Here is a 21,904-nt window from a genome sequence, read left to right on the forward strand (position 1 = left end):
AAATAAATAAATAAAAATAAAGATTTGCATTTAGGCTCAATTAATTCCCTTATGGAATATTTGCTCAATATCTCTTATGGGCCTTTTCGGTGTTCGGGCCACACCAGGTGATGCTCAGGGGTCACTCCTGGTGACTTCTGGCTCAGGGGACCTTACAAAGTGCTGGGGATCGGAACCTGGTCAGCTGCATGCAACACAGGCATTCTGCCTGCCGTACTATTGCTTTGGTCCTCAAATGGCCATCCTCCTGCCCAGATCCATTTTTCTCCTCCCTCCTTTCTTGCTCTCCTAGCTCAAGTCAGAGCCAGTATATTGGGATAGCTGAGCCTTCTCACCATGGCCTGGCGGGAAGTCTCACATGTAGAGATCAGCTATTGGGCCCTGATAGGGGGTCACCTCTTGTGATGCTCAGGGGACCACGCAGTGGCAGGGATTGAACCCAGGCCTCTGAATGCAAACCATCACTCAGCCCTTTGAGCCAAATCCCAGGGCCCCTGGGGCCCTCTCAAGGCTAGAGAGACCCAAGCCTGTGGGGAGGCAAAGGGCCTGTGTTGCATCCACCAGGCACAGGGGCTGGAGGCAAGTAACCCTCAAAAAGTCCCATTTCTGATGAGATGAGGAAAGAGTGCTCTGAGTGCTCTGTGTGTGTGTGTGTGTGTGTGTGTGTGTGTGTGTGTGTGTGTTGGGGGGTATCATTCAGAGGTCGCTTCTAGGAAATGTTAAATATTTATGAGCTGTGCAATCAAGACTTAGGAGGTGAGGCTTTAAAAAGAAATCGGCAGTGAGATGGGGGGCAGGGCAGAGGGAAGGGAAGGGGGGGACTTGGACTGGAGGGGTGAGGAGGTTCCTGTGAGCTAGAGAAGGGCTCTCCCCCAAAAGCTGCTCCTCAGCTCATTGTGAAGCCGGGGATTAAGGTCACAACAAAGAAGAGTCCCCAGCTTAGACTGGGCAGCCCCAGATCTGGGGGACACCTTCATTCCAAGGAATGAGTCTAGTTCTCATGGGACATGGGACAGAGATCCCTTTCCTGGGGGAAGGAGGGTCTTCCGGGCTCATGCCGCAGATCAACACTGTGTCAATGTGGACCCAGGTGATCTGTGCACACAGGAAGCACCCAGAGATGCAGAGCACAGGGTCCATGGCACGCAGGGAGGTCAGGGCTGGGGTAGGGGGGTGGGGGGGAGGGAGGGTGCCGTGCAGATACGTGCTTACCACAAAGGCATCGCCCTCCCAATGCAAATAGTAAGAGGCAAGGGAATATTCCTCTGTAATTGAAAAATGTGACATTCTCTGTTGGATACAGGGGATTTAAATATCTTAATTGGTCTCTTCCTTTGTGGATTTGATGCTCACCTACAGTGAGAGCAAGGGAGGAGAAGCAGAGGGAAGGGGGGTGGGAGAGAGAGAGGAGGGGAGAAGTGACAGAAGTGACGGTAGTCGGATAGAGTATGTTTCTGAATTCCCTGAGACAGAAAAACAATAGGATAGACATAAATGAGCAGTACAGAGGGCTGCTGCGGCCTGTCCGATGTCCTGGCCGTGCTGGGAGGTACTGGGGGAAAGGATCTAGTAGGGACAAACAGGCTGGGAGGGCCAGAAGACAGTAAGTCACTTGCCTCCCTGTGGTTGACCTGGGTTTGTTTTGATCTTTGATCCCTCCTAAGGTCCCCTGAGCCCTGCCACGCATGATCCCTGAGCGAAGCCAGGAAGAAGCCCTGAGAACCACTGGGTGTGACGCCAAACAAAACCAACTCCCCTTCCCCCATAAGCATAGACAGTATCATGCATGCCAGTGATGCTGGCAGGCCCCACGGGTGACTTATGTGAAGCGAGGAGGAGAAAGACGGTCACTTTCTTCCCAACCGTCTCCGCCACATGAGACGGTTTCTTGTCTCACCTCGCAGAAAAGAATTTCAGGAGTAGACAAGCAGCAGAGTAAATAGATTTTATTTGGAGGGTGTTTGAAGGTGTGGCGGGGAGAGAATGTGTGTGTGTGTGTGAGAGAGAGAGAGTAACACGCTCAAGAGAGAACCTGGGCTTCTCCAAGGGCAGAGAGAGCCCCTACATACACCCCAGCATTAGACATGAAAGCATGAAAATACACATCTCAAAAGGGGAGATGCGGGAACCACATGTGTTCGGGCACCACATGTGCTTGGACACATGGGCACAAGCAGCATGTGGGCTCAGCTAGCATACTTGCGCCCTTCCTTTGTTCAAGGTGGCCTTTACAGGGCTTCTCTAACCTGCCCCCACATGGGGCTTATACCTAGGTCAAAGTCCATTGCTAAGGAGGTTATGGGGCGGGGGGTTGGGAATGGGGATGGTCTTCTTTGAAATTCCTTTCCTGGCCTTTTGTTCCTTCAGGAGCTTCTTTTGGGTCTGTGCCAGGTGAGAGTCTTATCAGGCCTTAGTTCCTGTTTATCCTGTTTATTGCAAGGTTGGCTTTTGCTATTACCTTGGGAGGGGCCCTACCCTGTCTACCTGCCTACATCACTGGGAATAGAGGTCTTGCCTCCTAGCCGTGGCCGAGGGTGTGGGGGGGGGGGGCAGTGGAGTTGGGAGAGGCAGCCGCCCTTCCCGCTCCCACACTCCCTACTGAGGGCACAGTTCTGAGCCACAGTTCCAATTGGGGAGTTGCAATTTGACTTTTGCTTACGGGTTTGGGGCCACACCCTGCAGCACTCAGAAGTGACCCCTGGCTGTGTTCAGGGAAGGTGCATGGCTAGGGATGTGGACCGGGGCCCGCGGGATGCAGGGCAAGCCCCTCCACCCCTGGACCATCCCTCTAGTCCCGCCATTTGAGTGGTTACAGAGGTGGGTGGGTGGCAGGATGAGGCTCGAACCTCAGAGGCAAGTGTGTGTGGCTCAGCCTGGGCACTCCAGTGCTTTGCCCGTAGGCGCTGAGCAAGGATATGGTGGAGAGAGCAGTGGGGGCATGCTGGGGTCTGGGGGGGGACAGAGGCGGGGTGTTTGTTCATTGGCAAGGGTTGGGGGGAATGGGGAGAATCTAGAGCAAAGCAATGGCATTGGGGTGTGCAGGAGGCACAAGCCGCCCTAATGCAATGCTGCTAGAAACCCACCAGCGGGGCAAGCTCAGCGTGGGGTCAGGGCAGGAAGAGGCATGGGGAAGTTAGAATCCAGAGAAAATGGCCCTGTTCGCAATATACATGGGCGTAGGTAGACAGCGAACATTGCACGCTATTATAACCACTCAGAATGGGACCCTAAATGGCAAGAGGGTCTTCATAGGCGCTGTGAGGTCTCATGGGGTGAGCGACCCTAAGCCCGAGACTGGTGTCCTTATTAAAAGACACACACGCACACGCACACACACATGTGTGCACGCACAGTGGGAGGCATGGTGTGTGGGCAGAGACACACCCAGGCAGAGGGATGCTGAGGGTGGCCAGCAGCTGCCCAGAGGCGGAGGAGGGACTGTCCCCTGATGGTGACAGCAGCCCCCAGCCCTGGGCCCCCAGCCCCTGCTCCCTGAGGAGTCTCTTACTCCTGGGCAGAGGGAGATGGGCAGGGATGGGAAGGCAGCGGGCCCCTGGCAGCCGCCAGGCCTCGCCCCTGGGGCAGCTGCAATGTGTGCCAAGTACCCCTGCATGCTTGCTCAGGCTCAGAGCAGCAAGGAGCTTTGGGAAAGGAACTGGGACGGGGCCGGAGTGACTGGATGGCGGGCAGGGCACTTACTTGCTTTGCATGCACTGGCCGGGGTTCGATCCCCGGCACCTCATATGGTTCCCCAAGCCCCACTAGGAGTGGTCACCGAGCTCAGAGCCAGGAGTAAGCTCTGAGCACCCCCCCCCAAACAAACAAAACAGAAAAAGCAGAGGAAGTAGAGACACCTTGTCCCTTAGTCTGTGTCATCTGTCCCAGTGTGAGGCCGCCTGAGTGCCTGGGATTTGCAGACTCACTGTGCTGCAGTCTGAGGGGCCTTCTCTGGGCAGGGGCTCCGTGGGGGTTGAGCCGGTGAACCCTGCTCCTGCCATCCACTTCCCAGGGGCCTGCTCTTTGCTCTCTCATGCCCTGCAGCCCCCTGCTCAGCCCTCTGGCCCCTGCTGGTCACTTCCCCCTGGCATCCTGGCTCTGAAGCCAGCAGCCCCGCTGGGCCATTCACTCACAGGCAGAGGCTCATGGGGGTGGGGCAGATGTTAGTCCCTGGTCCCCACCCACCACCAAAGCTCACACATATGTTCAGTGTGCCTCGGTGCCCCGGGAAGGAGTCCAAGCTCATGTAATGGACGGGGCGGGAGCACCGTGTGTGTGTGCCAGGGAGAGGCAGTGACGTGATCACTGGGAAATGGGGTTGTCCTCCAGGCCCTCCCGGGCAATTACATGCCAGCAGCTTCATCTACTACCAGCTGGCATGCGGCAGGCACTGGACCACCAAGAGCCCTCCCACACAGGCCCTCATTTGCCCCTGGAAATTCCCAGCCTCTTTCGCTGCTCTCTGTGCTGGCACCAGGCCAAAGACATTGGCCAGGGGTAGCTATTTTCTCCTTCAACACACATCCACAGCCCAGTGTTAAAGGGAGGGGTGGAGAGTTTCTTTAGCAGCATTTCCCCATCCGGGGTGTGGGGGTGTCGTATGGCCCTCTATGGGGTCCAACATATTCCAGCGGGGCCACAGTTGAAAATCTTGTAAATGGGGCCAGTGGAACAAGACCAGGGGACCAATTGGTAGGATGGTGGGGGGTGAGGAAGCAAGGAGAGGTGGGGGTGGGCTGGGGAAACACGGAGAAACACTACTATTTTTTTCTTTTTGGATCACATGTGGCGATGCTCAGGGGTTACTCCTGGCTCTGCACTGAGGAATTACCCCTGGTGGTGCTCAGAGGACCATCTGGGATGCTGGGAATCAAATTCGGGTCGGCTGGTGGAGAGCAAGGCAAATGCCCTACCCGCTGTGCTATTGCTCCAGCCCCAGACACTGTTGTAGAGGTATGGTTCTTCTGAAACAGTTTTAGGGGGATTCTCTGCCCCTCAGCTCTAGTTCCCTCCCTTGTAAACAGCTCCCCCTCACACCACCTGGGGAAGGATGGTCCTCTTTCTCCTCCAGCTCAGACCTGCCCAGGCCTCTCCATGCAGGTTGTTTCCTACACATAGATACAGACACAAACACACGCACACCCTCTGCACAAGCTGTTCCCTGTCCATACACCACCGAGGCTTAGATGTTGCCATCCTAGCCAGAGAGACCCACCCAGTACCTCCCAGCCTGCTCTCTCCTTCCGGCCTGTCCTCCCGCCTCCTTGGAAGTAGAGAGTGCATACCCCACTGGGATGCAGGAGCAAAGTGTCCGTGACCCTCTCTCTGCAGGGACCCCAGAGGTGTGGGGGAGACACTCCCCTGCAGGGTGCGCTCTCAGGGTGACCTCTACACAGCCTGAAACGGAAATGGAGCTGACACAGAGAATGACCTGCAACTCCCTCTGGGCAATTTGCGAGTGTGAAGGGACAGGGAGGTAGGGGCAGCTGGAGGAAGAGGGTCTTGAGGGGTTGCGATATGCTGACCTGGCAGCAAAGACAGACACAACCAGGCAGGACTACGCACTCTTTGGGGACTCCAGCGCTCTAGGACCCTGGGGAGTGGGACACACTAGGGGGAGGGAAGGTGTTTGTTCTCCAACATACCCAATGCAGGACGGTTTCCTACTCTCCCTTTTTAGCAGCTCAGAACTCCCTATTCTGAGAAACTTCCAGAGCTCCAATGAAGTGCAGAGGAGCCCAGAGACGGGAAGGAGCAGAGCGCACTGGAAGGCGGCAGTGGAAGGGGTGCCAGCGGGCAGCAGGGAGGTGCGGGGGCCCGCTGTTTGTCCAGCTCCAGACCCCAAGATGAAAGGATTAGGAAGCAGCCTGCCCCCCCCACCCCTGGGCTGAGCTGCCACTGCCGCTCAGGGAACCTGAGCAAATACGCCCTGATCCCCACATAAAGGGCCAATTAACTGCGCTGGCCCCGGGAACAAATCCGCTAACAGGGTGACAAGCCCCCAGACGCGGGCAGACCCTGTGTTTGCAGAGCAGGGACAGGGACAAAGCAGGGGATTAGCTCCAGAGGAGCCCCGCCGTGGGGAGGGGCTGTCTGGAGGCCCACCCGGAGACAGTGGTGCCAGGATGGGCATTTCTGTCCTGGGAGTGGGGGGGTGGTCACTGGTGCGATGGAACCCCGTGACTCCCTAAGTCAGAGGCTGGGCAGAGGGCGCCAGAAGTAGACATCTGAAGGATGGGAGCTGAGCCAGCGAGAGAAGCCAGGCTCTTCCTAATAGTGGGCGCCTTACACCCAGGATGGAGCCCCTTTCTGGAGTCTGTCCCTGGGGAGGCAGAAGGGAGCGTGTCCTGACTCTCCCTCCCCCCATGTAGCTCGGCCTGGCACTCAGTACTGACTGCGGCCCCCTCCTCTCCCTCCTCATCTGCGGGTGCTGGTGCCGGCCAGCGTTTGACTGACGGTGCTGAAAGAACAGCTCCCCGGGGCTAGCTTTCCTTAAGGGTTTCCCAGGGACCAGAGTTGAAGTGAGGGGGTAGAAGACTCCTTGCAGGCCCCTAGAAGAGGTGGGTGCGTGGGAGACGCTTGGGAGACAAGCACCCCTCTCTCCCTCCCCTACAAAGTCTGACTCACTGGCCTGCTGCCTGCCTAACTCTGGACTCCGCTGTCCCTGTGTCCACTGCTGACCCTACCCAGCTCCCGCCCCCCCCCCCAGGAAGTGCGACTGCTCCTTCCCGGGCTGTCTAGGGGGCTGTGCAGAGGGGCGAGGGGCGGGGGCCAGGGCGCACGGGGAGTTTTCTGGTGAGTTTCATCTGGAAAGAAACGGGGAAAGTCAGCAGCAGGGAGACCCAGTGGCACCGTGGAAAAATGAGAAAAAAACTCTTGTTCTTCTCTCTCTGTCCCTCTGTCTCTGTCTCTGTCTCTCTCTGTCCAGAACCCCGGGGGTTCTCCTTCCCTCTTCCTCCAAAGATCAAACAACATAATGAATCACATCAGAGCAGAGCGGTGCAAATACTCCAAGAGGCCAGCATACTTGGAGCTTTCCGGAGGCCCCTGCCGGAGCGACTTCATACCTCTGGGCTCTAAACAGAGACGCTGGGGGCCAAGACCTGCCCCTCACCCTGGTGGGGGCGGGGGAACGACCCTCGGAAATGGCGAAGCCTGCCCTGGAACTGTTTCCTCACTGGAGCCGCGTCCAAGCCCCGAGTCTATGCAGGCGTGCTAGAGAGGTGGTGCTTGGGCTTGTTTGGACTTTGTCTCCCAAAGAGAAGGAGGGGGGAGAAGAGAGGGAGAGAGGAAGAGCGTGAGAAAGGAGAGAGGAGAGGGAGAGGAAGAGAGAGAGAGGGAGGGAGGGAGAAGAGAAAGAGAAAGGGAGAGGGAAAGAGAGGAAAGGGAGAGAGTGAGAGAAGCAGAGAGAGAAAGGAGAGAGGAGAGAGAGGGAGAGAAAGGGAGGGAGAGAGAGGAAGAGAGGGGAAAGAGAGAGGGAGGGAGAGACAGGGAGAGGGAGAGACAGAGACAGAGAAGGGAAGAGGGAAAGAGAGAGAGGAAAGGGAGAGAGTGAGAGAAGCAGAGAGAGAAAGGAGAGAGGTAAGAGGAGAGAGGGAGAGAAAGGGAGGGAGAGAGAGGAAGAAAGGGAGAAAGAGAGAGGGAGAGACAGGGAGAGGGAAAGAGAGAGAAGGGAAGAGGGAAAGAGAGAGAGGAAAGAGAGAGGGAGAGAGAAAGAAGAGAGAGGAAAGAGGAGAGGGCGGGAGAGAGAGGAAAAGAGAGAGGGAAAAGGAGAGAGGGAGGGAGGAAGTGACAGGGAGAGGGAGAGGGGGAGAGAGGAGAGAGGAACGGAGAAAAGAGAGAGAGGGAGAAACAGAGAGAGGGAGAGAGGGAGGGAGAAAGGGAGGAGAGAGGGAGAGATAGGGAGGGAGAGGAGAGAAGGAGAGAGAGGGAGGGAGGGGGGGAGGGAAGGGATTTCCGTTGGGCGCCCGTGCGGGGTACGGGAGAGGGGACGGCGCCTGGCCTCGCACGCCGCTTGGGGGCTTTGAGAAACTCTCCTGCAGGGCGCGGGGCGGGGACTCCAGCTCGCGCGCGGCGCGCCCAGTGGCCGTCGGGGCTGGAGGGTGGAGGGAGGCGAATTAATCCGGTAATTACGCCTTGATCGGCGCGGCACCTGCTTTCGGCGCGGCGCTCCCGGGGGAGCCGGGCCCGGCGGCGGCGTTGGCGGCGGGCAGCGGAGGCACGCGCGGGAGCGGCACCACAGCGGCACCGTGGCTGCGCCGGGGCGCACAGGCTGCCGAGGGGCTCCCGGCTCCCGGCCCGCGGGTCCCCGACCCCGGGGCTGGGCCCCGAGCCCCAAGCCCCGGGGCCCGGCGGGGGCCGCGATGCTGCGCTACCTGCTCAAGACGCTGCTGCAGATGAACTTGTTCGCCGACTCCCTGGCCGGCGAGGTCTCCAACTCGAGCGAGCTGCTCTTCGGCCTCAACTCCTCCGTGGCGGCGCTCAACCACAGCTTCCCGGTCCCCGGAGACCCTCCTATCAACGGTGAGACCCTGACCCGCCAGCACATGGGGGGGCGTGTCCGGGACGGGGACCGGGCACCGAGGCCAGAGCGCTCCGGCCACCGGCGGACGCCCAGGTCCCGAGCCCGCCACATCTCTCAGCACCTCCTTGGAAAAATGGGGGGTTCGTGCCCCCGAGTGGGGGCATCGGAGGAGGGAGGGCTACGGAGCTCCTTGCACCCCACCTCCGCCCCCGACCCCCCAGATCTACCCCAGGCTGCCGGTGGGAATGTTGGGACTAAGGTGGGAGAGGAGGGGACGGCGGTCGGCGGGTCTGTGACCCACCGGGAAGTAGGTCCACCCCATTCGGAACTTTCCCCCCAAGTTTTCCAAGTTTTCCAAGAACTCACTTAGGACGGGCGCGAGGAGGGTTCGGAGGTGTTTGCTACTAGAAAGACGGGTAAGGGCGGCGCGATCGTTTCGGGGAAATGTAAAGTTTGCGGCTCTGAGGTCCTGCTCGGGCCCCGGGACAGAGCTGCGGCGCGCGGGAAGCGCCGGCGGCGGGGTCGTTACCGCTAATTAAGGTGATTAATAAATGACGGCGACAGCGCGCGGGGCCCAGGCGCGGCGGGGAGGCGGAGACGCGCGTCTCCCGGAGCCCGGTGGGTGCCCGGGCGCGCCCCCTGCCGGCCGCGGCGGGACTGCCGCCCTCTCTGGCGCGGGCGCGGGGAGGCCCCCCAACACCCGCCTCGCCACGCCTCCCCAGCAAGGCCCGCGGGCCTCCACCCACCAGGTCACCCGCGAGCGCAAGGCCGCCCGTGACACGAAGCCGGAGAGAAAGGCGGCCCGGACAATGCGTTGCGTTTGTGCGGGGTGCTCCAGGTGCCGGGGTGGGGCCCTAGAGCCCCATTAGCACGGTCATTAGCTATTCATTAGCTGCTGTCCAAGTATCTCCTGAGACCGGGCATGACGGAAGAAATTCCGGGGAAAGGGCGCCTGCAGCTGCGTCTGCAGGAATTAGGGGTGTGATATGTGTGGAGGAAGGGGGTGTGTGTGCGAGCTGTCTTCTGCCATCTCCCGACCCTCCTGCAGCCTCCAGAGCTTTGGCACCGAGGCCACGCGAGGCCTGCAGCTAAGTCTCTGCTTCCCTAGAGCTGGGACCAGCTTCCACCACACCTGCCTTGATGACAGTTAACGGCATTGGTGGTCACATTTTTCCATCGGGGAAACAAATTCCGGAGAGATGACAAGTTCTAAAAGCAGCCTAAGCAAGGCAGTAACAGACCCGTCTTGCTTCCCTGAAGGGGCAGGTTCAGGGAAGGGTTCCAGGAAAAACTGAGACCTGATAGAACCTGAGTCAGGTGGCAGTGTGAGAGAGAGCCTTAAGAAATGATGGGGGGGCTGGAGCAATAACACAGTGGGTAGGGCGTTTGCCTTGCATGCGGCTGACCCGGGTTCGATTCCCAGCATCCCATATGGTCCCCTGAGTGCAGAGCAGGGAGTAACTCCTGTGCATCGATGGGTGTGACCAAAAAAGAAAAAAAAGAAAGAAAGAAAGAAAAGAAAAGAAATGATGGGATAACCCTCTTTCTGCATGTGCTTTGCACGCAAATGGCCTTAAGAGGACTCTGCCCACCCCCCACCATGACACAGACACAGCAGTGCCAGCCTGATATCCCAGTCCCTGTAGGTTTCTTGCCAAGTCCTGAGCAGTTACTGCCCCTGGAAGCCCTCGCTCATCCTGACATCTGCCTAAGCCGGGCTTGGGACAGTGCATGGAAAAGTGGCCAGTGAAAGGTAGATTTCCATCAGGAAGGGTGGGAATTGAGGCCACCCCTTTCTTACCTATAGTGTAGCATCACCAATCTTTATTTGTAGTTGTTTGTTGGGGCCACACCTGGCAGTGCTCAGGGCTGACTCCTGGCTCTGTGCTTTGGGATCACTCCTGGCAGGGTCGGGGGACTACCGGAGATGCTGACGATCAAATTTGGGTTAGCTGCGGCAGCACGGCAAGCACCCCACTGTTGCACTATCTCTCCATCCCCCCAGAGGGTCAGAAACTTATCCCAGCCAGTTAAACTTTCCCAGGACGGCACCAGCACCACGACAAGTTCAGCCTGGTCTCCGTCAAAACTTCTGAGAGTTGGGATGGGAAAGGGACCCCCGCTCCACAGGAGTGTTGGTGGGGAGCAGAATCTGGCAGAGGAGGAGGAGCAGGATTGGGGTGTTTTAGGGCCATCTGAATTCCCCAGACAGCAGCGGCGCCTACTGGCCGCAGGGTTACAGACCCACTAGGGATGCCTGAGCATAACTCAGACTCTAGTCCAGGGATCTGCGTGTGGGAGCATCTAGGCAGCCAGCTCTGAGTGACAAGGTTAGTAGAGGACTCTCTTCCCTGCTGGCTCTCTGCCTTTATGGGCTAAAAACAGGCCGGTAGAATAATCCACAGGAAAGAAAAGGAGCACGACTCACCTATCCACCAGTCGCTGGGGTTTTCCTGGCAGATAAAGGGTTATCTGTGCCCCGTGAGGGTTCGCTGGTGCCAGGTCGAGTCCCATCTGGTCCCAGCCCCAGTGACACTGGCATCTTCCCTTTCCTACCGGTGTCCTTCCGGTGGGGGGCCATGAAGCACTTGGGATTCCTCTTAAACTTGGCAACAGAAGCCAGGTGTCTAGGCGCCTGTGTCGGGGTATCTTTGTTCTGACCAGGACCGTGCGGCATTGTCCAGAAGATGCTGGACCTCATCGGAGCTAAGCGGGAGTGAGGGGACCTTCTCCATCCCTCCCCCTGGGTCTGACCGCTCCGTGCCCCACCCCCCTCACATAGGCTCAAAGGTGGGGCCAGAGGACGCGGTACCCCGCATCGTGGAGCAGCCGCCGGACCTGCTGGTGTCGCGGGGCGAGCCGGCCACGCTGCCCTGCCGCGCCGAAGGCCGGCCGCGGCCGCGCATCGAGTGGTACAAGAACGGGGCGCGCGTGGCCACGGTGCGGGACGACCCGCGCGCGCACCGCCTGCTGCTGCCCAGCGGCGCCCTCTTCTTCCCGCGCATCGTGCACGGCCGCCGCGCGCGGCCCGACGAGGGCGTCTACACTTGCGTGGCGCGCAACTACCTGGGAGCCGCGGCCAGCAGAAACGCCTCGCTGGAAGTGGCCGGTGAGAGCCCGCGGGGACGCCCCTGCAGACCCCGTCCAGTCTCACCGCATCCCGGCTCACTCCCCTCCCACACCCTCTCCACCCCCGCCCCCCCCCCCCCCCCCCCCCCCCCCCCGGCTCCGCTGGGACCTTCCTTCTGGTCCCAAACTGTTCCCGGTGTCCTGGCCCGGTTCTGACCACGCCCCATCCCCCCCCCCCCCCCCCGCCGCGTCTCTTCCTCTCCCCAGTCCTCCGCGATGATTTCCGGCAGACTCCGGGGAACGTGGTGGTGGCCGTGGGGGAGCCCGCGGTCATGGAATGCGTGCCCCCCCGCGGCCACCCGGAGCCTTCGGTGTCCTGGAAGAAGGACCGGACGCGACTCAAGGAGGAGGAGGGAAGGATCACGGTGGGTGCCGGCGGGGAGTCCCCGCCTAGGGGTCCTCAAGGGGGCGGCCTGGAGCTGAGCGCGTCTCCCAGACCAGATGGGGCAGTGGCCAGCGATAGACCAGGGTGGTCAGCATCTATCGGGGACAGGCTGAGGTGGGATGCAATGTGCCAGCGGAGTTCCACCTTGGCCAAATCTCGCTAGGGGTTTCCCCTTTTGAAAAATGGCCCGGGTCCCCCTGGTGACCCTCACTGGCTGGGTGTGAGGCGCAGAGAACCAGACAAATGCCCTGGCTGGGTCCAAGGAGCTGAGCCTGTCGCTGCTCTGCAGATCCGCGCGGGGAAGCTGATGATGAGCCACACGTTCAAGAGCGACGCGGGCACCTATGTGTGCGTGGCCTCCAACATGGCTGGCGAGCGCGAGAGCGGGCCCGCAGAGCTTCTGGTACTGGGTAGGCACCTGGAGTTTCGGGGTGACCGGGTGTGCAGCCTGTGCAGTGGCCCCCCCAGCCCTAACTCTTCACTCTCGCCCACTCCCTAGAGCGCCCCTCTTTCCTGCAGCGGCCAGTGAACAAGGTGGTCCTGGCCAACGCCCCTGTGGATTTCTCCTGTGAGGTGCAGGGGGACCCCCTACCTCGTCTCCACTGGCGCAAGGAGGATGGGGAACTGCCCCCGGGCAGGTGAGACACCTGAGCGTGGAGGATAAGGTGCTTGCTCTACAAGAGCATGGCAGATTTGATCCCTGGCACCCCATATGGTCCCTCGAGCTTTGGCAGGAGTGAACCCTGAGTGCAGAACCAGGATGACCCCCAGAGCACCACCTGGCAGGCTGTGTCACCCCTGCCCCCAAAGGAGCACTCTGCCTACACACAGTTCCCTCGCTGGCATGAGGCCCTGTCTCCCCCAGAATTCAGCCCCTGCCCTCTCCTGAGCCACCTGCATTCATGGCTCCAGCGGGTGGGGGACAAGCTCTGGTCCCCATGAGGCCACTGTGCATTCCTGGGGGCGAGAGCAGGGGGCCTGTCGCTATGCCAATGCAGCCTGGGGGTGGGGAGTGGTGCAGGTATGAGATCGGGAGCGACCACAGCCTCCGGATTGGGCGTGTACACGCGGAGGATGAGGGCACCTACACCTGTGTGGCGGAGAACAGCGTGGGCCGTGCCGAGGCGTCCGGCTCACTCACTGTGCACGGTGAGGACTGGCCAGGGGCAGTGGAGGAGGGTCCGGACTAAGGGGGACACCTGAGCCATCTGGACTGAGGGAACAGGCAAGGTTGCCATGGGTGGGACACAGCAGGCTCAGGGCATCCCTCTGGCATCTCCCTCCCTGTTTAAAGCCCACTCTCTGCACCTCCGTTCCCCCTCCCCTTCGCAGTGCCACCCCAGCTGGTGATGCAGCCCCAGGACCAGAGGGCAGCCCCTGGAGAGAGTGTGGCTTTCCAGTGCAAGACCAAAGGAAACCCCCCGCCCGCCATCTTCTGGCAGAAGGAGGGGAGTCAGGTGGGCGGCCAACCTCAAGGGCACCCCCCCTGCATCCTGCCCCCTGGGTTTCTCTTTTCCCAGGGGTCCTCCCAGGAGCCCTTGCAGTGCGTTTAGGAGGATCAGAGGAGAGTGTGGACGTTTAAGAGGACTGGCTTGACATTAAGGCAGTTGGAAATTGTCCCTGAGTGGTAGCCGTGGGAAGAATATTCCTATTTGAGGGGTGGAACAAATGCCTCTGATTTCATCCGTTCCCCTCCCACCCATGGTCCTGGCCCCCTGATTATTAACACCAGACCTTGGCAGTGCACGCCTGGCCCAGGGCTGCCCAGACTGGGCCTCACCCCCTCCTCTTTCAAGAGATGTCCACCAGGGGGAGCTCACGGCCACCTGACTGCAACTCCCCAAATATTCCTGAATTTATAGCCTGTGGTCTCTGAGGGAAGAAGGGCGGGCATTGGCCCCACCCCAGTCCCTCATTGCAAACCCAGGGCCAAAGTTTCCAGCATCTTCTCTAGGGCCTGGGACTCACAGACATTCAATTCTTTTTTTGTTTTGTTTTGTTTGTTGGGTCACACTCAGCGATGCACTGGGGTTACTCCTGGCTCTGTACTCAGGAATTACTCCTGGCGGTGCTCAGGGGACCATATGGGATACTGGGAATCAAACTCGGGTTGACTGCGTGCAAGGCAAACACCCTACCTGCTTTGCTATTGCTCCAGCCACCAGACATTCGGTTCTTAGATGAATAAATGTGCTCACAGGGCTTAGGTTCACGGCCCCCCAATCCCCCCGCCCGTGCTGTATGGTCTCCCCAGGAGAGACCCCTGATCACAGAGCTGAGAGCAGCCTGGGGGCCCTACTGGGGTGGCCCCAGCTCCCACCCCTCAAAAACAACAAAAAGCGTAAGCAGTAGTGGGAAGGAGTAAATGCCAGTCATTTATGAGACTATTTTTCTCATGAGAAAATGTTAACCTGCAAAAGAGGGAGCGTATTCCACACCATCACTCAAGGTATTAGAAGACTTTAAAGTGATTATGTGTAACTCTGGCTCACAGACATCCTCTCTGTCATCTTTGGGGAATTGGTTGGCCGGGCCGAGCAGCAGGCTCAGTTTCCCTCCTCCCATGAGCCCCCTGTGCCGCTGCATGGGCTCAGGTGGGACTGGCAGGGGTCCGAGGGAATCCCTGGGTTGGGTGGGAATGGAGGCGCTCTCGGCCCTCTGCCTGCTCACCCCTCATGGCTCCCCCCCAGGTTCTGCTCTTCCCCAGTCAGTCACTGCAGCCCACAGGGCGCTTCTCCGTGTCCCCGGGGGGCCAGCTCAACATCACCGGGGTGCAGAGCGGGGACGCTGGCTACTACGTGTGCCAGGCAGTCAGTGTGGCCGGCAGCATCCTGGCCAAGGCCCTGCTGGAGGTGAAAAGAGGTGCGTGCCCGCGAGAGGCCAGAGGGGCACCAGCTGCTGGCCTGTGGGGTGGGCGGGTGGGCAGGAGCAGGGTAAGGCCCTGGGACCCACACTCTTCTCTCCCCCAGCCTCCTCCGAGGCACTGCCCCCTGTCATCCTCCAGGGACCAGCCAACCAGACACTGGCCCTGGGGTCCCCCGTGTGGCTGCCCTGCAGAGTCAGTGGGAGCCCCCCGCCCCATGTCCGCTGGAAGAAGGACGGCCAGTGGCTGCAGGGGGACCTCCCCCGGCTCCGTCCACTGGCCAACGGTACCCTGTACATTGCCAGCATGCAGGTGCGTCTCCCCCGAGACCCCCAGGACTCAGAGAGACCCGGAGCCACAGGCCCAGCACTGAGAAGCAGTGGGGACCCCCCCGTCTCCCCAGGGCTGGCTCTGTCCCCTTTGAGTATCGGTTCCCTCGTCCTGCTGTGTGCCACCATGCTCTCGCCCTGCCCCTCCCCTCCCCTCCCCTCCCCTCCAGGAGCCGGACTTGGGGCTCTATAGCTGCGTGGCCCAGAGTCCTGCAGGCGAGGCCTCGTGGAGCAGCTGGCTGCGGCGCCGCCGTGAGTCATGCATGTGTCCTTTGTCCTACCCTCACTTTCTTTCAAACCAGCTTCAAGGGTCTGGAGCGATAGCATAGCGGGTAAGGTGTTTGCCTTGCACATGGCCGACCCAGGTTTGATTCCCAGCATCCCATATGGTCCCCTGAGCACCACTAGGAGTAATTCCTGAGTGCAGAGCCAGGAGTAACCCCTGAGCATCGCCAGGTGTGACCTAAAAAGCAAAAAAAAAAAATCCAGCTTCAAGAGGCCAATGCCCAGGGTCATCTCTGGCCTGGCCGGAAGGGGGTGCAGCTGTGAACCTGGGGGGCATGGGTGGGGGTGGCTTTGTCCCCTTAGTACCCTTTGCACCCTCACCGCCCTTCTAGGACCACCTTTTCCCACCCTTCTCCCTAAAGATAACCTCCCCACTGCAGAGGATTGGGGAGCATCCCCAGAGCCCCCTGCTGAAGCCAGCGCTCCACCCGGGCCTCCCTCGAGGCCTGTGGTCACTGACGTCACCAAGAACAGTGTCACGCTGACCTGGAAGCCCAGCGAGCAGGCCGGGCCCCGAGTGTCCTCCTACGTGGTCGAGGCCTTCAGGTCCGTGCGGGGCCGTGGACACAGGCCTAGGGAAGCGGGGAGAGGGGGTGCAGACGTCTGAGAGAGGCCAGAGGGCATGGACTCAGGACACTGTCACCTTCCCTTGCAGCCAGGCTGCGGGCAGCATGTGGCGCACGGTGGCTGACGGGGTACAGCTGGAGATGCACACGGTGGGGGGCCTGCAGCCCGACACCACCTACCTTTTCCTGGTGCGTGCCGCGGGCGCCTGGGGCCTCAGTGAGCCCAGCCCCGTCTCTGAGCCTGTCCACACCCTAGGTAAGAAATGTCCCCACTCTTGGCTGTGTCTGGGGCACAGGGTGGAGGAGGAGAGGGGAGGAGAGAAGGGTGGAAGAGGTAAGGGGAGGGGAGGACAGGGAGCAGAGGGGAAGATGGAGAGCAGAGGGGAGGGTGGGAGAGCAGAAGGGAGTTATGGAGTGCAGAGGGGAGGCTGGGAGAGCAGAGGGGAGGAGAGGGAAAGGAAGGATGGGAGAGCAGAGAGGAGGATGGAGAGCAGAGGGGAGGGTGGAAGAGAGGAGGGAGGATGAAGAGAAGAGGAGAGGAAGAGGAGGGAGAGAAGGAGAGGGAAGGGGAGGGAAGAGAAGGGGAAAGAACGAAGGGGAGAAAAGGGGAGGGTTGGGTGGGGTTCAGTCATCTGGATCTGTGGGGGACAGAGAGCCTTTGGGGACAGAACGGGTCCTCACTGGGACCTGTACATGGGGGACTCCTCAGGCTCATTGACTCCCCCCACCCTGACCTGCTCTTGAGGCTGCCACCGCCTTGGGGATCACTGTGGCCTGCCCACTGCAGAACAGTTCTCTCTCTCTCCTAGCCAGCAACCCCACACGGCCAGAGGACGACCCATGGCGAGGCCAGCGGGGACTGGCTGAAGTGGCTGTGCGTGTGCAGGAGGCCACGGTCCTGGGGCCCGGGACCCTGCAGGTGGTGTGGACTGTGAGTGTGGCAAGGGACCAAGCCTGGGGTGGGAGTGCGGGGGACGGGCAGCGGGGTTGGCCTGGACCTGTCCTGTATCCATAGGTCGAGGGGCCTGTGCAGCTGGTGCACGGCTTCCGTGTGTCCTGGAGGGCAGCGGGCTCCGGCTGGACAGTGCAGGATCTGGCCGCGCCAGGCCCCCAGAGCATGGTGCTGAGGGGGCTCCCCGCAGGCGCCCAAATCCAGGTCAAGGTGCAAGCCCAAGGCCAGGAGGGGCTGGGCACTGAGAGCCCCGTGGTGACCAGGAGTGTCCCGGAGGAGGGTGAGAGGCTGGGACTGGTGGGGCGCGGAGGGTGGGGGTGGGCAGGAGGGGGTGGCGGTGACTGTGCTCTTCTCACCACCCTGCCCAGCCCCCAGTGGCCCCCCCCAGGGAGTGGCCGTGGCCTTGGGGGGTGACGGCAATGGCAGCATCACGGTGACCTGGGAACCGCCACTGCCCGCCCAGCAGAACGGGGTCATCAGGGAGTACCAGGTAGGGGTGGGGGGCTGCGGGGTGGGCACCTAGGGCCTCCTGGGGCAGCACTGGTGACCCGAACCCCGGCATCCTGGCAGATCTGGTGTCTGGGCAATGACAGCGAAGCCCACGTCAACGGCTCTGCAGCCGGCTGGGCCCGCTCTGCGGTGCTGCGGGGCCTGCGGCCGGGCCTGCTCTACTGGACCCGGGTAGCGGCGGCCACCAGCGCGGGCGTGGGCGTGGCCAGCGCCCCGGTGCGGGTGCAGCTGCGTGAGTGGGGGCTTGGGGGGTGCTGCGACCTGGGGGGGTGGGGGTCCAGGGCCGGCCCCTCCCAGCTGCCGGCCCCTCATCTCTCCCATCCCCACAGCATCCCCGCCGGCATCCGAGGAGCCAGGGCTGGAGGCCGGGCCCGGGCTGGCAGAGCGCCTGGCGCGGGTGTTGCGGGCACCCGCCTTCCTGGCTGGCGGCGGCGCGGCTTGCGGGGCGCTACTGCTCGGGCTCTGCGCTGCGCTGTACTGGCGAAGGCAGCAGCGCAAGGAGCTCAGCCACTATACCGGTGAGAGCGGGCACCGAGAGCGGGCCGAGGAGGGCGTGCGGGGTGCAGGGCGCGGGGCCGGGGTGTAGGGCGCGGGTTACAGGGTGCGAGGCACAGGGTGCGGGCCGCAGGGTGCAGGGTGCAGGGGTGGGTTACAGGGTGCGAGGCGCGGCGTGCAAGTTGTGGGACTTAGGGTAGGGGGTGCAGGGCGCGGGACGCAGGATGCGGGACGCTGGTTACGGGGTGCGGGCTGCAGGGCGTGGGCTGTGGGTTGCAGGGTGTGGGTTGTGGGTTGCGGGGCATGGGTTGCGGCTGTAGGACGCGGGACGCTGGGTACGGGCTGCGGTTGCAGGGCGCCAGGTGCGGGTTGTTGCAGGGTGCCGGCAAAAAGGGACAGAGGGGCGCCCCAGGAGCAGAGCTGTGCCTTCCTCTCGGGCCTTAGAGCTCCTGTGGAGGTTCAGGGTTGTCCCCGTGGGAACTGGGGTGCGGGTTCGGTAGAAGGTGGCTCCAAGGCCCCCTCAGAGCGGCGCAGGTCTGGGGGTGTCCAGCCGGGGCTGCAGGTAGGAATCCCTCCACCTGGAGCTTTAGGAGACTCTGATCCCGGAGGCGCCCCCACCCCAGCCTCCCAGGGACACTGGCTGCGGGGGGGTACCTGACGCCCCCATCCCGGGTACCTGACGCCCCCATCCCGCGTCTCTCCCCGTGCCTCCCGGAAGCCTCCTTCGCCTACACGCCTGCAGGTGAGCCCGCGCTGAGCCCCGGGGACTGCACCCCCGCTTGGGGGGCCTGTCTCACTGCGTCTCCCCCTTCCCAGTGTCATTCCCCCACTCTGAAGGCCTCTCGGCAGCCAGCAGCAGGTAACGCTCCTGTCCCACCGCCTCCGGACCGCGCCCCCAGTGCCGGCCGCGCCCCCATGCGCACCCTGCCCCTGTGCCCCCCCCGCAGGCCGCCTGCCGGCCTCGGCGCCCCCTACCCGTGGCTGGCGGACTCCTGGCCCCACCCGTCCCGGAGCCCCTCGGGCCAGGACCCCAGGGGCAGCTGCTGCCCGGGGGGCCGTGCTGAACCCGACGACAGATACTACAATGGTGAGGACCCCGGGATCCCCACCCGTGCCCCCTCTCTCCACCACCGATCTCTCCTGGGGTCTCGCCGGCTACTCTCCCCCAGGGTTGGGGGAGCCAGGGGTGGGGGGTGGGGTGTCCTTCTCCCGTGGCCCCGCCTTCCTGCCTCTGCTCCCCGCCTCCGCTCTCTTCCCAGAGGCGGGTATTTCCCTGTACCTGGCTCAGACGGCGCGGGGTGCAGCGCCCCCTGCCGAGGCTCCGGGGTACAGCGGCGTGGACCCCGCCGGGGAGGAGCTGCAGACGTTCCACGCGGGCTTCCCACAGCACCCCTCGGCGGGCGCGGGCTCCTGGAACCCCTACGCGCCCCCAGAGTGGAGCGAGGGGGACAGCGGTACGGTTCCATGTCCGCGCCCGCGTTCCTGCCCTGGAGTGTCCTGCACCCTCCCCTCCTGGCCTGGCCTGTCGCCTGTCCCTCTCGGCCCTTATCTAGGGTCCCCCACCCCGTCCTCAGGAGCCAGGGCGGGCAAGGCGAAGCTCCTGGGGAAGCCGGTGCCCATGCCCGCCCTCAGCTGGCCGGAAGCCCTGCCCCCGCCACCCCTGTCCAGCGAGCTGAGCGGCCTGGAGGGGCCTGAACAGGAGCTGGAGGGCAGGTAAGCACCCCCACTCCGCCCCCCAGGAGAGGAAGGGGCGCCAAGGAGGAGCAGCTTTGAGGCCCACCCCTACACCACCTCTGTCCCCAGCTCACAGCCAGATGACTGGTGCCCACCAGTGGCCGGGAGGAGCCAGCTGGCAGGGCCTCGGGCAGTGGGATCGGCCCCTGCATCCCCTACCCCGTCCTACGGGCAGCTGTCCACCGCCCCCCTGACGCCCTCCCCACCTGCCCTGCCCCCACCGCCCCCTGACCTGCCGCGTCTGCCTCAGGGGTCCAGGTAGGAGACTCCCCAGTCTTGTATCTGGGCATAATATGGGGGGGGGTCTGAGGACTGTCCAGTTCTTGAGGGTTTTTTTTTGGAGGAAGCAGGCCAGGGCTGCCCTCCTGCCCTCCTCCCGTCCCCCAGCCTACGGGCTCAGCTCTTGTCCATCTGAGTGCCAGGCTGAGCGGCGTCCATGTCTACTGCGTGACAACATGTGTGGTTGCAGGAAGGTGCCCCTGGGGCCCAGCTCCCCCCTCAGCGTGTCGCAGCCTGCGCTGGGTAGCCACGAGGGCAGGCTGGGGGCCCTGGGCGCCGGCCTGGCCCCCTCCCCACCCCTCAGCCCCAGCCCGGCCCCCATTACCTCGGGTGAGTCTATGGAGCCTCAGCCCACCCCTCTACCCCCTCCCCGGGGCTGGTCTCGCCTCAGCTGCCCCTGAGACACCCCCTCTGGCCTCTGCCCCAGGGAGGAGCCGGCAGGGGCCGGGGGAGCAGGGGCCCCGCGGCCGGGCCCGGAAGAAAGCCAAGGCTCTTCCTTGCAGGCGGGAGCAGAGCCCAGGGGGTAAGCCGGGCAGGCAGGGGAGGGGGGCCGCAGGGCTGGGGGAGACGGGACCCCTGAAGCAGGTCTCTCCCCAGACCTGCCGCCGCCTCCTTTGCCACCGCCGGGGGAGGAGTCGCACTGGGGCCCGGGGCTGAGGGCCGTGGGCAGCATGTCCTCCTTGGAGCGGGTGCACGGCGGGGAGCGGAGGCCGGCTCCAGCGGCACCCCTAGGGGCACAGAGGGGCCCCCACCTGGACGGTAAGGGGGCTGCTGCAGGAGCATGTGGGTCTGGAGGCTCTGGGCTCAGCTGGTGTCATTCAAGGCCCAGCTGGCTTTAGTGTCCCGGCCTCCAGGTGAGTGAAGGCCCCAGACGTCGCCTTTGTGGGGACTGTGGCAGAGGGTGGACAGGGCTGGGTGTCTCAGAGCACCCGTGTGTGGACGCCCTGTAGCGCCCATCCAGGGCCCGGCTGGGGGTTACCCCTGACTCTGTCCCGCTGCAGATGAGGCCTGGGCCCCCTACGGCCGACCCGGTTTCCTGGCGCGGGGCCCCAGCACCAGCTCCACGGCGGGCAGCAACTCGTCCAGGGGTTCCAGTGGTTCTCGGGGCTCCCGGGGCCCCGGCCGCAGCCGCAGCCGCAGCCAGAGCCACCGGCCGGGACAGAAGCGCCGAGAGGTAGGGTCCAGGGGACCAGAAGGGGGGGTGAGGTGAGGGAGGACAGGCGAGAAGGTAGGAAGGGACTTAGGAGTGTCAAGGGAGGTGACCCAATGAGTGAGGGGAAGGTCGGTCTGGTAGGGGGGACACGGCATGTGGACAAGTGGGCTCGCTCAGGGAGCCGACCGGAAGAGGCTGCTTGGCCCTTGGCCCAGGCCCAGCCAACCTGCCCCTCTCTCTCCCTAGGACCCGAGATGACCCCCGAGAGAGTCTAGGGCGTGCTGAGCTATTGTCCCCACCCTGCAGCCCCCTCCTGGGAATGAGGAGCGAGCAGAAGGGCAGCGACCCCCGGGCACCCTGTGAACAAGCAACAGACCCCTTGGACCCTGCGCTCCCCTTCCCTCTGCCTGACTCGGTGATGAGGCTAATAAAGCGTCCGTTCCAGCCCGGGGTCCGATGTCTGCCTGGGCAGGGGTGCGGGTCAGGGCTGTGGTGGCTCCCGTCCCCTCTCCCCCCATGTCTGATGCACGGCCAGAAGCTGCCTGGTGTCACCTCCAGCTCTGACCACAGAGGTGCTCCCCCGGGCCCCCCGGGAGTGTGCACATGGCCCTGTGGGCCACCGTTGTCCTTCACAAAAGCCATCGTTTCCAAACTCATGAAAATGAGCTGCTGGCGGGGGAGCCCCCGGCTGAGGGGGACCCAG

The 21,904-nt window shown here is 62.6% G+C and overlaps 1 protein-coding gene across 1 annotated transcript; it reads left to right on the top strand.

Annotated features, from left to right (window-relative positions):
- The first annotated feature begins 8,290 nt into the window (after window positions 1-8,290).
- Window positions 8,291-21,629, top strand: ROBO3 (roundabout guidance receptor 3). Its single transcript, XM_055132790.1, has 28 exons — window positions 8,291-8,520; window positions 11,304-11,630; window positions 11,858-12,015; window positions 12,325-12,445; window positions 12,535-12,673; window positions 13,057-13,184; window positions 13,368-13,492; window positions 14,726-14,897; window positions 15,005-15,210; window positions 15,398-15,479; window positions 15,893-16,058; window positions 16,168-16,334; window positions 16,888-17,009; window positions 17,094-17,310; window positions 17,399-17,520; window positions 17,601-17,772; window positions 17,870-18,058; window positions 18,754-18,777; window positions 18,852-18,894; window positions 18,983-19,122; window positions 19,295-19,489; window positions 19,610-19,748; window positions 19,839-20,027; window positions 20,239-20,378; window positions 20,476-20,571; window positions 20,646-20,807; window positions 21,050-21,222; window positions 21,448-21,629. The coding sequence occupies exons 1-28, from the start codon at window positions 8,361-8,363 to the stop codon at window positions 21,457-21,459; spliced, it is 4,086 nt and encodes a 1,361-aa protein (XP_054988765.1). The 5' UTR covers window positions 8,291-8,360; the 3' UTR covers window positions 21,460-21,629.
- The last annotated feature ends 275 nt before the right edge of the window (window positions 21,630-21,904 follow it).

Source organism: Sorex araneus, chromosome 3 (assembly GCF_027595985.1).
Source record: "Sorex araneus isolate mSorAra2 chromosome 3, mSorAra2.pri, whole genome shotgun sequence".
In the NCBI taxonomy this organism is placed as follows: domain Eukaryota; kingdom Metazoa; phylum Chordata; class Mammalia; order Eulipotyphla; family Soricidae; genus Sorex; species Sorex araneus.